Here is a 13,225-nt window from a genome sequence, read left to right on the forward strand (position 1 = left end):
CCTTAAAATGGATGATAAGTGGCTGAGTGCAAATGTGTATGAAAAGCTTCTTTCTGATCGTTCAGAAATGTTCTGGACATTTCAGTATATTCCCACCATTGTTTGTAAAACAGTATCAGACTCCCATCTTTGAATACATACCCTTTACTTCGTAGTCATAATTCTGGTTTTGATGATATACTGGAGCTCTATGTGTTTTCGTGCAATTAGATTCAGAAGTTTGCATTTGCTGTTTGCTTTTGACAAAGCATTAGTCTTAAAATACTCTGATACATGCAAAAAAAAAATGTCAAGGGTCAGAAAACTTTAATGGCAATTAATTTATGTATTGTACAAAATCAATAACAGATGATCAACATACTGTCAACATACTGAGGTCAAAGGCTATTCATCACTGTGTCACACTGTAGCACCCATAAGAATGATCATTCTTGTCTATAAAAGGTACAATATTCTATAAAACATGGATGGACTTGGAGAGATAACCATTATGGGAATAAGGCATTATATCGAGGGCTTGGAGCCAAAGGGGCATAAGTGCAATTTTGGGCGAATATGAGTATTATATATCAATTGAAAGGTCTCAGTGAGATCTTTTCAGTGCCAAAAGGACACAACTGAAATCATGACCCATAAGTTTTATTTAAACAAAAACTGAAAGCCGTAACAGTAAAAGTAGGGTTTTGTTTGCTGCCAAAAGGGCGTAACTGCACTTACGCCCTTTTGACACCAAGCAAAACCCCACTTTTGACACTGAACAAGCATTGTGGGTAGAGGATTCTAACAGCACTTAGGTCAGCTCAAAATGCATGCTGACGTAAGTAATGCTAGCATGGCAGCATCACATAATTTTTAGTATCCTATTCATATCCTAATTAATATTTTAGGTCAATATTAGATGAATGTAAATATGTTAATATTCCCATGAAATACTTAGGCCTATAGATTCAAAATATTATTTTATAATGTTAGGAGTGTGAACTGGTCAAGATGAGCTCTGATAGTAAGACTGCTGGTAGCTGAAGTTATCCCTCAGTGTTATGAGGAGTCCCAGGACACATCAATAAGTGATGTGTCCTGGGACACATACAAAAATGTATTATACTAGCAAAAGAAAAAAAAAGTAGTAGTTTAGAATCAAAAGTAGTTTCTTATGTCTATAGAGGTTTATTAAAAAGGTTTATTAAAAGTTTTTAACAGAAAAAATGTATCAATCAATTTGATATGTTCCATGTAGCCTACAATTTTAAAGGCCTTGGTGAAAGTTGCTGGGCATTACTTCAAGATAAAGATATTCATTCTGATCTTGTTTTATATTTCAGTGTTGATTGAAGTGTAATTGCTAGATTTGTATTAAAATGAATTGTCTACTAAACAATTGTCTAATCAATTGTTTACTTACATACGCCCATATTCTGCATGGCTGTATTGGGACAATGTTTGTGCCAAAAAGGCGTATTTCACTCTTTTGCCATTTTTAAAAAAGTTAACAAATGTAATTCAACTTAAACTGTAGCAGTATTGTTTTTATAGTAATGCTCAATCTGATAACACAAAAAGTTAAAATATTGTGCTTAGTATGTGCTGATCCAAGTTTGATCAAAATTTGTTTTGGCTCTCCTGTAAAATCTACTATAACGCACTTACGCCCCTTTGGCTCCAAGCCCTCGATATGTAAAAATGGACTGTTTTATCAAGAAATTATATTTAAGAGACAGAGCACAGCTCACTCAGCTTGCTCTTCTCTCTCCTCTTCCTCACATGAGGCATCATGAGACGAGTCGTACTTTGAGCTTCATGTCCACTTGTACAACTCTGTCCTGTCTGAGGGACTCCGGCCTCCTGCTGCCGTGTGCTGTGATGCTGCCTGTTCTGGGGAAGGTTATCGATAAGCTCGTACAGGGTGAAGATGCTAAAGGAGATTTCATCGTAGGCCGTCCTGGTGCCACACTCAAACAGGCAGGCGAAGGCCACAGCGGGCGGGGCACCGGGGGAGGGCGGCAGCTCCAGATAGGCCAGGTCGGAGTAGGCACTGGGACCCTCGTAGATCACCCAGGGGCCACACCAGCTGTCCGGATCACGGGGAAACAGGCTGAGGGACACCCCGAGGTCCCGCCGTGCATTCGGCCACGTTGGGTGGGAGTATACCACCCAGGTGGGAGTAAGGAAATTCTGAGGGGAGCTGGGGTTGGGTGGGGTGGGTGTAGGAGCCAGGGTGGGGGTGATGTTTGTAGGAGAGGGGGAGGCTGGGATGGAGTCACTGGAGCTGGAGGTGGCTGATGTTGTGATTGGACTGGTACGTGCCTGAGTGGCTAGCTTGGAGTGACTTGGGTAAGTCATGCAGGATGCCCAGTGTTTGGAGTGGGCATGGCGGAGGGGGGAGTGATGTTTAAGGGGCTGACAGAGGTGTAGAGGTGCAGGGAATCCCACGATGCTGCCATGACAACCGTTTCGAGGCTCCACCAGCCGCTGCACCAGTTGCCCTTCCTGAAACACCGCTCCGTCATCCAGACTGAGGGCCTGAACCCGGCAGCCGAGGGGGCTGCGCGCGTTACAGTACAACACGTTGCTCCCATCCTCTTCATCCACCGACACCATCTGACACTCCACGCTCTCCGGCCCCGGCACCGCCTCCCCAAACCGCCAGGTGCGCCCGTGGGTGTCGCTGTGGAAGCAGAAGGCGCGGGGAGTGGTCTGGCACAGCTGGCTGAAGCACTCTTTACAGTCGATGTGGTAGGCGTAGGCAGGAATCAGCAGACGACCGGACTTCAGCTGGATGCCGTGGCCCGGGCCCAGGGCGAAAGTGGCCCATTCTGCGAGGTTAGAGGAGAGATTATCATGCAGCTGTTGTTACACACAAATTTAGTGAAACATTCACACTCAGATGCTCACACTCAGAAACTCAGATGAAACTCAGATGAATGGTACTAATATAGACAGCCAATAATTGAGGAGTCTTCATAGGGTGATCATAGCATGTTAATATGGATGGGATGATATGCTTATCTCACGATACGATTCGATACGCAATATAGGGTTTCAATCATTCGATACAACCTCGATACAATGTAATAAAAGTTCAATAACAACAAAATCTGACTGTGTAGAATTAGCTTTATTTCTGAGCCACAAATCTTTCTAGCAATGGCACTGGCTTGCTAGAATGTAAACAACAATTTCAAAATGTCATTACAAAGTGCAAATAATAAACTTTCAATGGTGAGCTTGTGAAATTGTGATGGGCAAGCCATGATTACTACAGCAGAATAAAATGTAGCCAACAATATGTCGAATTTCAATATATCTCCCTTACGTTTAATGGTGTCCCCTATGACCCTCTTGGTGAGGTCAGTGACGGGACCCCAGGTGTCCCCGTTGTCCGTGCTGGAGATGTAGCAGAGGCGGGTCACGTTCTTCCCCGTCACCAGCTGGTAGGACTCAGAGGTGTGGCCCAGGACAGCGATGAAGAACAGGAAGAGTGTGCCTGTGAACTCATCATACACCGGACATGGGTTCATGGACCGGTGGCCTGCCAGATGAGCAGTGCCCAGCACACGCATGTCCTCCCACTGGAATGGAAAGAGAAGACAGAGAAGTGATTGGAAAGGAGGAATATAAACCTATGGAAAGATTGAGAGAGAAGATGCGTAAAGCAAAAGGACAGAGGCAACACAAAGACAGAAAAGTAAAGCTGGGAGGAGATGAGCCTTCAGAACAAGAGTGCATAGAAATTAACACTTTTTACACTTTTATGTCTAACCTAACAGCATCTTGGTACTAAGCTAATATTCGTTCCATTATAAGCCATCCAAAAAAGGCCCAAAATCCATCCGGGACCCAGTCGTGAGCAGGTGAACATCACTAACCTCCACATAGTTCCTGTAGAAAGTGCCTTTCCTCATGACCAGCAGGTGAGCCTGAGAGTCCGAGGGGCTGAGTCTCTCCTCGCAGAAGGCCAGGAAGCACTTGGAGCGGGGCAGGTAGAGCAGCGCTGGGACTCGGTATGTCACTCCATTGGCCTCCTTATGGAACAGCACCGACCTCGCTGGGAAATATGGCGATCTCATTCTCTCTGGTGTGTGTCTTGGGTGTGTGTGTGTGTGTGTGTGTGTGTGTGTGTGTGTTGGGGTAATGCCAAATCCTCTGAAGAGATGCTACATCAGAAACTGGTGGAAAGAAATGGAAGGAGTCATTTTAATCTGTATCTCACTAAACACTGTGAGAATAGTCCAGTGCGCAGGAGAAGGTAATCCGAGTAAAATCTGGTCCACTGCAACATCCAATCAGTAAGACTGTAATTTGTCTGTAATTCTGTAATTTAAGTGGTTAAATGCCCTATTCAATAATATGGTGATACATGTAAGTGACAGTGTTTCATTTTCAATTTGTTTCATTTATATTTCTTCAAACACTCCAGAAAATTCAGGCCCCAAATAAAATGTAAGTAAAACACATTACACACACATTATGAATATAACTCTAAAATGTCACTTACCTTATACTAAAACTATTAAAAACAGTAAGTAGCCTAATTAAAAAAAAATATATTCTCTCACTCCAGCCAGAAGCTTTGTGTCCTCATTAGAGATCAGTTTTGAAACTGACCAAACAGATTCTGAAACGACCTCAAACTGTCTGCCAAACTGTTGACAGTTTCACACTGCCTGATTTTTTAGCAACTTCAGCATTACAGCTACCACACGTTCATCTGCTTTATCAGTGGCTCTTGTCAAAGTAACTGCACTATGAAGGTGAAAACATCTCATGCATAAGTCATGAACAGAAAAAGTGGGTAAACTGCTGCAGGATACTTACAGTTACGTCTTTAGATGGTGTGTGTGAAATGAGCTTTGTGAGAATCTGTGTCAGCATTTGAATTTGGGGTTGAGAGTGTGTGTGTGTGTGTGTGTGTGTGTGTGTGTGTGTGTTTGTGTGTGACTGCTCCACATTCAGTGTGGCAGTATGGCATGTTGTTCACTCACCCAGAAATGGGCCGCACTCATCAGATCTGCAGCTTTGGATGAATCAGCGGGCAGCAACCATTGTGTAACCCTCGTTTTCAGCCTTAGAAAGGCAGCGTTGGGGTGGGCTGGATGGGCTATCCCACCCACAGGCTCTCCCATCCCTCCTGGTGCAACTGGTTGAACAATGATTTGATGCTTTATCTCCTCTCTGTAATGTGTGTCCTGTGTCCCAATGCGCTAAAAGCTTTTCCAAACATATTATCTGCAGAATGTGTTGGCATCAAACATTTGTTGCTTAGGTAGAGTCTAAGAAACACACCATTAGCTACAGTTAGCTTGTATTACACACTTCTTCTGTATATAACAACATATAGAATAGGCATACAACATATTGTATAATATTATCTCAATGAAATGAAGGCTTTACAGAGAGTGAAACCCAGAAATTTAGCTGTATTTGCCATAGACAAGAAAGGTATGTGGCCACTATCCACTCTAGTAGGTGGGACTTGCTTGTTAGTCATCTCTGTGATGTCATCAGTGTGCGACAGCCCCCCACATGGCAGCTTGTTGAAGTTTTGACGGCACTAGCTAAGGTAACGCCGTTCTCTCTCTAAAGTTTGCAAAAATGTCATAGAGCTGTTGTGAATGTTGTTTGTTGTTGAAAGTGTAAATTTATAATATGATGTCTGTTATCGTAGGGATATTGATGTTGCAGGCTACAGAAGGGGTTGCGTATTCTCTTTCAGGCTACCTAACGTTAGCTAGCTGAGCTCAAGCATTGACTGTTACAGCTTTCTGACAGGACTGAGCTGTGGTTTTGTGTGTGTGACAGCTTCTCATAATAGTTAGTACCTAGTCTAGCAAACGGCAGCTAGCCACTATAACGTTCAGTAATGGGTGTATTCGCTCTACAACATCTAAACGCAAGCTAGTTAATTCTTCTCCGCATTAGAGCGTGAACTCCCATTTAAAGAGATAGATAGAGAGAGAGAGAGAGAGAGAGAGAGAGAGAGAGACAACAACACGGAGCTACATCCACCCATTTGTTATCATTTTTCCATTCACTATTTACTGATGAATCGGTACAGCCTAAACATCCTCTGATACATCATTCCTAGGTTCACTTACTGAAGTGACGGCCTGCCTTTAAAAACATTACATGGTTCTTATGTTTTGAACAGCATTAAAGGGCAACTAATGCAAGTCAGTCTCAGCTGTAATTTAAGACCACTTGAACAACTGAGCGGAGTTTCAGACTTTGTGCTCTGATCTATTCAGCAGGATATAACCAGTTGGAGGTTATAATAATACAACGTATCCGGAACGGGATACAATAAACTAATGCTTTTCTTTCCTTTATTACCCTAAATCTTCCAGGTCAGCATGGCCAGGCAGTGGGGTGAGGGCCACTCCACATCCATACTGTGTGTTGGGGCTGCCGGGGGCCCCGAGGGTCTGCTCGCCTCAGGCTCTGAGGGTGGAGAGGTAACGGTGTGGAACCAAGAAGGAACCATCGTAGGCCATCTCACCCTCCCTGGTGAGGAGGACAATACAAGTGTGGTGTTCTCACCTGCAGCCTCGGGCCTGCTGTATGTGTCACATGGAGAGACGGTGAGTGTGCTCGACCCGCGGAACCTGAAGGGGGCCGTGGAGGAGTTTCAGGGTGCAGGGGAAGAGGAGATCAACGCTTTGGCGCTAAACGAGACCGGCTCGGCCCTGGCAGTGGCTGATGACTCTGGGGCAGTTCGGGTACTGGAGCTTCCTGGGGGAAAGGTCTGCAGGACCCTCCGAAGACACACTAATATCTGCTCCTCGGTGGCTTTCCGGCCTCACAGGCCCAACAACCTGGTCTCTGCTGGACTGGACATGCAGGTGAGAGGAGGGGAGGGTTAAAATGAGTAAAAGAGACTTCCAGACCAGAGAATTTCATCATTTGTATTCAGCAGTCCACCATAGTTGATATCACATTCCTAATTCAGATGTGTTTTCCCTTTGTCGTCTCCGTTACCCGTTCAGGTGATGCTGTGGGGTCTGCAGAAGACCCGTCCCCTTTGGACCCTCAACCTCCAGGAAGTGGCAGAGGAAGAAGAGGACCATCAGCAGAGGGCCGGCCAGCTTTTCAACCCGCCGCTGGCCCACTGCGTCTCTGTGGCAAGTTGTGGGAACGTTTTGGCGTGTGCAGCCGAGGACGGGCGGGTGCATCTGATGCGGATCGGCAGCGGCTCTAAACTTGAGCAGCAGGGAGCAGTCAAGGCCCACAGTCAGGGAGCCTCACAGGCCCATTTTGTTAGTTTCCTTTCCCACCAATACTGGCTAGCCACTGGAGGGAATGACGGTCAGGTCGCCCTCTGGGACCTCAGCCAGGACCCAGTGGTTGCCCCAGAAGGGAAGGCCAAACCTCGAGTAACGGCAGCCCATCGCAGGAAGGTTAAGGGCAAGGCAAAAGCCAAACAGCAGTCCCAGGATACAGCAAAGAACCCATCTAAGGTCGAACCAGACAAAGAGGAGGCTGAGCGGGAGGGGGAGGAACAGGAGGCAGCAGGCACAGAGGAAGTGCTGAAGCCTGGGCCCAAACTCCGCATCAGCCACGGGAACAAGGTGAACTGGGTGTGTCCTGCTGTGCTGAAAGGAGAGCCCAGTCTGGTAGTGGCAGATCAGAGCTCCAGTCTGACGGTCTACTCTCTCTCTGGACTGTAGATCCATCTGCTTTACACCATGTACTGCATTCTTTTGTCTGGGCCATAGAAATAAACTATTTTGACTTGACTTAGCATTTATAACAAGCATTTACAGAACTCTTCAGAGACCACACTCCTGTTTTCTGCTCTGTTAGGAACTGGCTGCATCATCTTTGTGCTTGACTTCTCCAAAGGATGCTTGGCTCATTACTCTTATGACAGAGCCGTCTCTCACTCTGCTTTCCGGACGTTTGAACTAAGGACAAAAAGCGATCATCATCACTTTAGTCCCAGAAAGGACTATACAATACATAGCCAGAGCTGGAGTGCAACTTCACAGTTGTAGATGCGTTACACAAATGAATTTTGCAATAAGTTTCATATAACTTAATATTTATACAACTTTTGCAGGTCTTATTTACTGTCAGCTTTACTTGTGGTATATGGTTCAATATTGCGTGTGTGTGTGGTCCTAGAAAAAAATCAACTTCTACCGTCTGAAGTATGTTTTGCTGTCTGACACACTGGATCCATTATATTTTTGTACGTAATCATCACGTTCTTGTAGACTATGAAACTACCACATTAGACAACAAAATCTACTTTGAATGGCTAAATAACACGCAGTAAAAACACGCAGATCTCAATCTAAACCAGGTGCTGGACAGAAAAACAAAGCATAGAACAAAAGTAGAGGCGACATACTGAAAGTTGCTCCCAAGATGTGACATTTGAAATTTGGAAATACAGTGCCACTAAATGCACTTTCTTCCCTGAAGGCATCATGCTTGGGGTCCAGCAGTTACATGACTTAGCCTTCAGGTTAATATAGTTTAGTGGTTCTGTTTTTCAACTGTCTTTAAACTGATGGAAAGCAATATACTCCAAACGTCACATATGGGCTTAATAAATTCATTCACCTTTGGAGCAGCTTGTAGTGTGCAGACTACTTTTGTCCAATGCTTGGTACTTGAGGAAACGTGATTTTAAATAGTTTGTTACTTAGATGTGTGATTGAACTACTGATACACAATCATGTGAAAATCCCAATTAACTAACTGCTTGATCATGCCAATAAGAAATATTTTTTTCTGTGCAAGTGTGACTGATAAATCTGTTTGCTGCCACTTATGTTTGTGCTTATACATAAACACTTGCCAGTCTACTGGTTAAATCTACTATACATTATTTAACTGCCCATAGTGCTCGACCATTCTGATTCAACTTTGCAACATGACTAGTAGACCAAGTAGTTACTATGGCTCTCATGCTGAAATTAAAGAAAATACTTTTCCTATTATTGTATAGATTGAGTTCATTTGCATAAACATCAAGGATCAAAAACTTTATATTGGAAAACTTTTTTTTTTAAACAAGCTAGACAACTAAAAACAAATGCAAAACCGCATTCTTGTATGGCTACCATAAATTCATACATTCATTGACAATGCACTGTATTCACCCGACAACACTCCCACACAAGAAGTAGAGGGGCATTCATTTGCACACAGACAAAACACTTCTAGAAAACTACCAGAAAAAAAGGCACACAGCTGACTTTGGAATACAAAGTTACTGATTAAATGCAACACATATGTTTCAAAGAGCAGCCTACAGTTCAGACTAGCTGGGACAGAAGTTTAAAAAAAAAAAAAAAAAAAGTCTCATGGTTCAGTCAAAATGGGTGATAGCCTTTGATCCATGTTCTTTATGTTGCCAATACGCACAACAAATAATTTTTGCAGTTTACAAAAATGCTTCAAGCAAGCAATTTCCTAATCAAGCCAATTTAAACGCTTCAAGGTGGATGTTTACAGTAATCAAGTTTTACAGTATGAAAGCAAATGGTCATTTGTCAGCAATGCAGGGCAAGCACACAAACTGCTGCATAATTTTCCATACGCATGTCAACAATTACTTTCATAGTCTATTTGGTATCCCTGACTGAATAGTTCTCAACAGTTCTTCCACCTTTAATGTCCTTTCATGTTTCGCATGGACATACTCAGCACAGATGGGACAAAGGAAAGGGGACCAACTTCTGACAGGTGTAATGGGGTTGGTTGAGGTCACCCGCAAACACTCCACCGAGGTGAGTTTGTCGTCACCTCCCCCTGATTAGTGAGGTGGGGGAGGGGGGCTGACTTCATCTGATCCTGGTTCTGCGCCCATGAGGCAGATTCTGCACTGAGAATGCGAGTGGCGGATTTTACAGTTTAGCCAGGCTCTTCTCCAGGCTCTCGATGTCTGCGCCCCCGTCCTCGCCTTTGCTGCCGCGGGCGCTGCACTCCAGGAACTCCACCTTCATGGGCAGCTGGCTAAACTCAAAGTCCTTTCCTTTCTTCCCCAGATGCATGGTGCCACCCACTGAGCCGTCCTGAGAGCTCAGGGCTGCTGAGCGAGTCACTCTCAATGTGTTCCTATGAGGAAAAAAAAGGACACACTTGAGCATCTTCATTTGCTGATTCTCTAATAAATTTACAAGGTTATCACTGACTAAACCAAAGACTAAAAATTAGTCTAAATACTGGAGTTGATTACAATTACAAAATGTGTGAAGCAAACTGAGAATCTTTTCTTCCAAAATATAACAAATAATATAACTGAACATGAATTATTCTGAGATTTAGCCTGCTATATAATGACAGATGTGGAAAGAGTCCTTCAATAATAAGTGGACCCAGATGGACTACTGTACCAATACACTGATACATACAATGTAGATACTATATTCCTCATATCACCACTGACAGTTGAAATATTAACACAAACTAAATGAAATGACTACAATATAAATATTAAAGACAAAAAACTGGCAAGTCCTGACTGAAAATTAAGTGAAATATAATTATATAGAAATCAAACTAGAAAAAAGCTCATGGAAATCATAACTAAACAATGCTTCTCCAAATACAGAAACAGATTGACACATTTTGTACAGCACTTGTTGCTTGAGAACTTTGCACTTGATATTTTGAAGAGCAAAAAAATATATTTTTCCAACGCCTCAGTAAAAAAGGATCTTTTTTACTATTGTTGAGCATTGTGCAGATTCTCTGCATGGTCCTTTGGGTATTTACTTACTTATTGGTATTTACACACCTACACACCTGCAGTCAAGTATTGACTCATATTTGTGCACAGTAGTTCTCTCCATTTATTGAGTCTCCAAAAACAGAGAAAATGTAGAAGAGTTACTCACAGTTCCTTCTCCAGCTGCTGCTGTATCAGTTTGGCTGATTTTGCCATGGTGATATCTATAATAGAGCAGTGTACAACTGTATTACAGATTAACCACAACAAAAGGCAGTTTAAGGTGTAGGGTGGGGTGAAAGACAGTGTAATGGCCACCATCAAAGTGTAGAAAAAGGGGTTATTTTGAACAGCAGGAGAGCTGCTTCACCTTGTTTGTTGCATGCCACCAAGAGAGTAGGAGCGTTCCTAGAGATCACAGTGTCCGTCAACAAAAAGTACAGGAACTCAGCCACGTCTCTCACTTCCTTCTGGAAGATGGCACTGTCCACCACAAACACAATGGCTCTGCAGAGATGGATGAGCAGGGGATGGACAGTGCAAATCAAACAAGGAGGGGGAAAAGACAGGCAATAAAGATAAGAAATGTGATTGTGAAATGAGACAAATATAAATATGTATCCATCAGGTCACAGGAAACTTCACCACACTATAGCCAGGAAGAAATATCCATCTATTATTCAAGCAAGTTGCCCTGTTCTCACCTGGCTGCAGACTTGAACTTCTCCATGTACTGAGGACGAAGACTGTCATGACCTGGGAGGTCTATCAGGGTCCAGGTGCTGCTCTGAACACATGCAGGAACAACATGAGGGAGAGAGGACCACGTTAAAACCAGGCCATTCATTTAAAAGATTAACTACTAACCCGGGTATAAGCCTTGATATTTCTCTTTGATGATTCACATAATTTCGTTTTTCCACTATTGTCCTTAACTTACCTTGTCGTTTTTGGTTTTGTATGGCGCACTGCTGTCAGTGATGGAGGTCTGTGTTCTCTTGAACTTTCCTGACAGAAGCTGCCGAAAGATGAATGCACAGTCACTTGTAAAATGGGCTAACATCCATGATGACAGATGTATATCTTGTGGCAGACAACGTGGCAAGAACATCCGAGATAAACTCACCCGACTGAAAAGGAGAGTTTTTCCAGATTCGCATAATCCGACCAGCAGCACAGCACTTCGGACAGTTTTGCTTGTGAGAAAATACTTCAGAAATACTGAAATGAGAAAGGAGGAGAGCTGATTACTAACTTAGCCCCAAGGCTCCGAAGTCCTGTGTTGTCTAATAAACATTGCAAATTATTAACTAGCTAGCTTTACCTCTATATAAGGTTTTAGTGACTTTAGCGGGAAATGCTGACACCTGGTTCACAGGGTGTGCAACTGACAGCTGTTCGCTTCAGATAGATGACAGTTAGTTAGCATGCTTGCTAATTCAGCTAACGTTAGTAGCAGCCGGAAGAGAAGTGAGCTGTAACAGGGAAGCACACACTAACTGGCCTCAAGTGACACACATATATATACATATGAATATATTAGATTTAATTCATTAAAACAGGAGCATAACCTTAGCTATTTAATGGCAAAGTGAACGGTCTCCTAACAAGCCTGCTAGGCCTAGTAGCTACCGAATGCTAAGCTAACTGCTGGGCCTAGCTAGCTAAGCTAACGTCTAGGAACTAACGTCAGCGTTACCTAGCTAGCTAACGGTAGATTCCTTACCAAAAGTGATGACAACGACCGCCAAAGCGACAATAAGTCCGATGATAAAGATGGGATCTTGGTTTTCCAGCTCCTGACGCAGTGATTCAATATACGGTTCAAATGGGTTTTCTATTTCTACGTCTGTTTTCTCCTCCATAGTACCAGACTCCCTGATGCTGTCTGCCTCCATCTCTCTATCTGAGCGGCCAACTAACCTGTATGATACGGACACACACCACTAGCAGAAGTGGGACACGTGTGCTTTCTTCAAATGCATGCACAGTGTCTGTCAGCAGGGGGCAGTGTCTCCCATCGCATGTATTTTGATTGGAGTTGTAGGTCAGCCAGTGGTTCCCAAAGTGAGGAGTGGGGCCAATCAGCGGGTCCCTAGCAAAATAAATATTTCCCCCCTATCTCAAAAGATGTTACCATCGTGAGAGAATGTATAAAATGATGATTTGTTCATGACGTCTAGTTTTCCTCTCCCCACTGTTACCTTCCCACCTAGAGTATAGGCTATACAGTTTTGTAATTCTGCATAACCTCACATCTAATCACACCTGTGAGACTGACCTTATCAAATGGGTCTGTGCGGTCTACTGTGTATCTGATTGGTTTTTTTTTACATGACAAAGTTTGGGAACCCCAGGCTACACAGTCACAGAAAGAGAAATATAACTTGGTTGGCCCACGTTTCATTAAAGTAATTTCTATATAAATATGCTGTCATTATTTAATCCTTTAGCCTAATCCCGTTGCACTTCTACCTAGGTATCTATCTATTGAATTAAGGCATACGCATTTGGAGATTTGTAGTTGGCAAAGCCATGCTGAATCCC

At 43.4% G+C, this 13,225-nt stretch overlaps 3 protein-coding genes across 3 annotated transcripts; 1 reads left to right on the top strand and 2 right to left on the bottom strand.

Annotated features, from left to right (window-relative positions):
* Positions 1-1,707: 1,707 nt before the first annotated feature.
* neu4 (sialidase 4) lies at positions 1,708-4,067 on the bottom strand. The gene is made up of 3 exons (XM_071927934.2): positions 3,867-4,067; positions 3,314-3,569; positions 1,708-2,813 (listed from the first exon to the last, which is right to left on the bottom strand). Exons 1-3 carry the CDS (start codon positions 4,065-4,067, stop codon positions 1,708-1,710), a joined length of 1,563 nt encoding a protein of 520 aa, XP_071784035.1.
* A 1,451-nt stretch (positions 4,068-5,518) lies between these two features.
* wdr53 (WD repeat domain 53) lies at positions 5,519-8,859 on the top strand. Its single transcript, XM_071894205.2, has 3 exons — positions 5,519-5,560; positions 6,345-6,839; positions 6,984-8,859. The coding sequence occupies exons 2-3, from the start codon at positions 6,351-6,353 to the stop codon at positions 7,662-7,664; spliced, it is 1,170 nt and encodes a 389-aa protein (XP_071750306.1). The 5' UTR covers positions 5,519-5,560; positions 6,345-6,350; the 3' UTR covers positions 7,665-8,859.
* Positions 8,860-8,964: 105 nt separating this feature from the next.
* On the bottom strand, positions 8,965-12,610 carry srprb (SRP receptor subunit beta). The gene is made up of 7 exons (XM_071927907.2): positions 12,405-12,610; positions 11,805-11,899; positions 11,619-11,696; positions 11,383-11,465; positions 11,049-11,185; positions 10,848-10,902; positions 8,965-10,065 (listed from the first exon to the last, which is right to left on the bottom strand). The coding sequence occupies exons 1-7, from the start codon at positions 12,574-12,576 to the stop codon at positions 9,855-9,857; spliced, it is 831 nt and encodes a 276-aa protein (XP_071784008.1). The 5' UTR covers positions 12,577-12,610; the 3' UTR covers positions 8,965-9,854.
* Between the last annotated feature and the right edge of the window lie 615 nt (positions 12,611-13,225).

Source organism: Centroberyx gerrardi, chromosome 6 (genome assembly GCF_048128805.1).
Source record: "Centroberyx gerrardi isolate f3 chromosome 6, fCenGer3.hap1.cur.20231027, whole genome shotgun sequence".
Lineage (NCBI taxonomy): Eukaryota > Metazoa > Chordata > Actinopteri > Beryciformes > Berycidae > Centroberyx > Centroberyx gerrardi.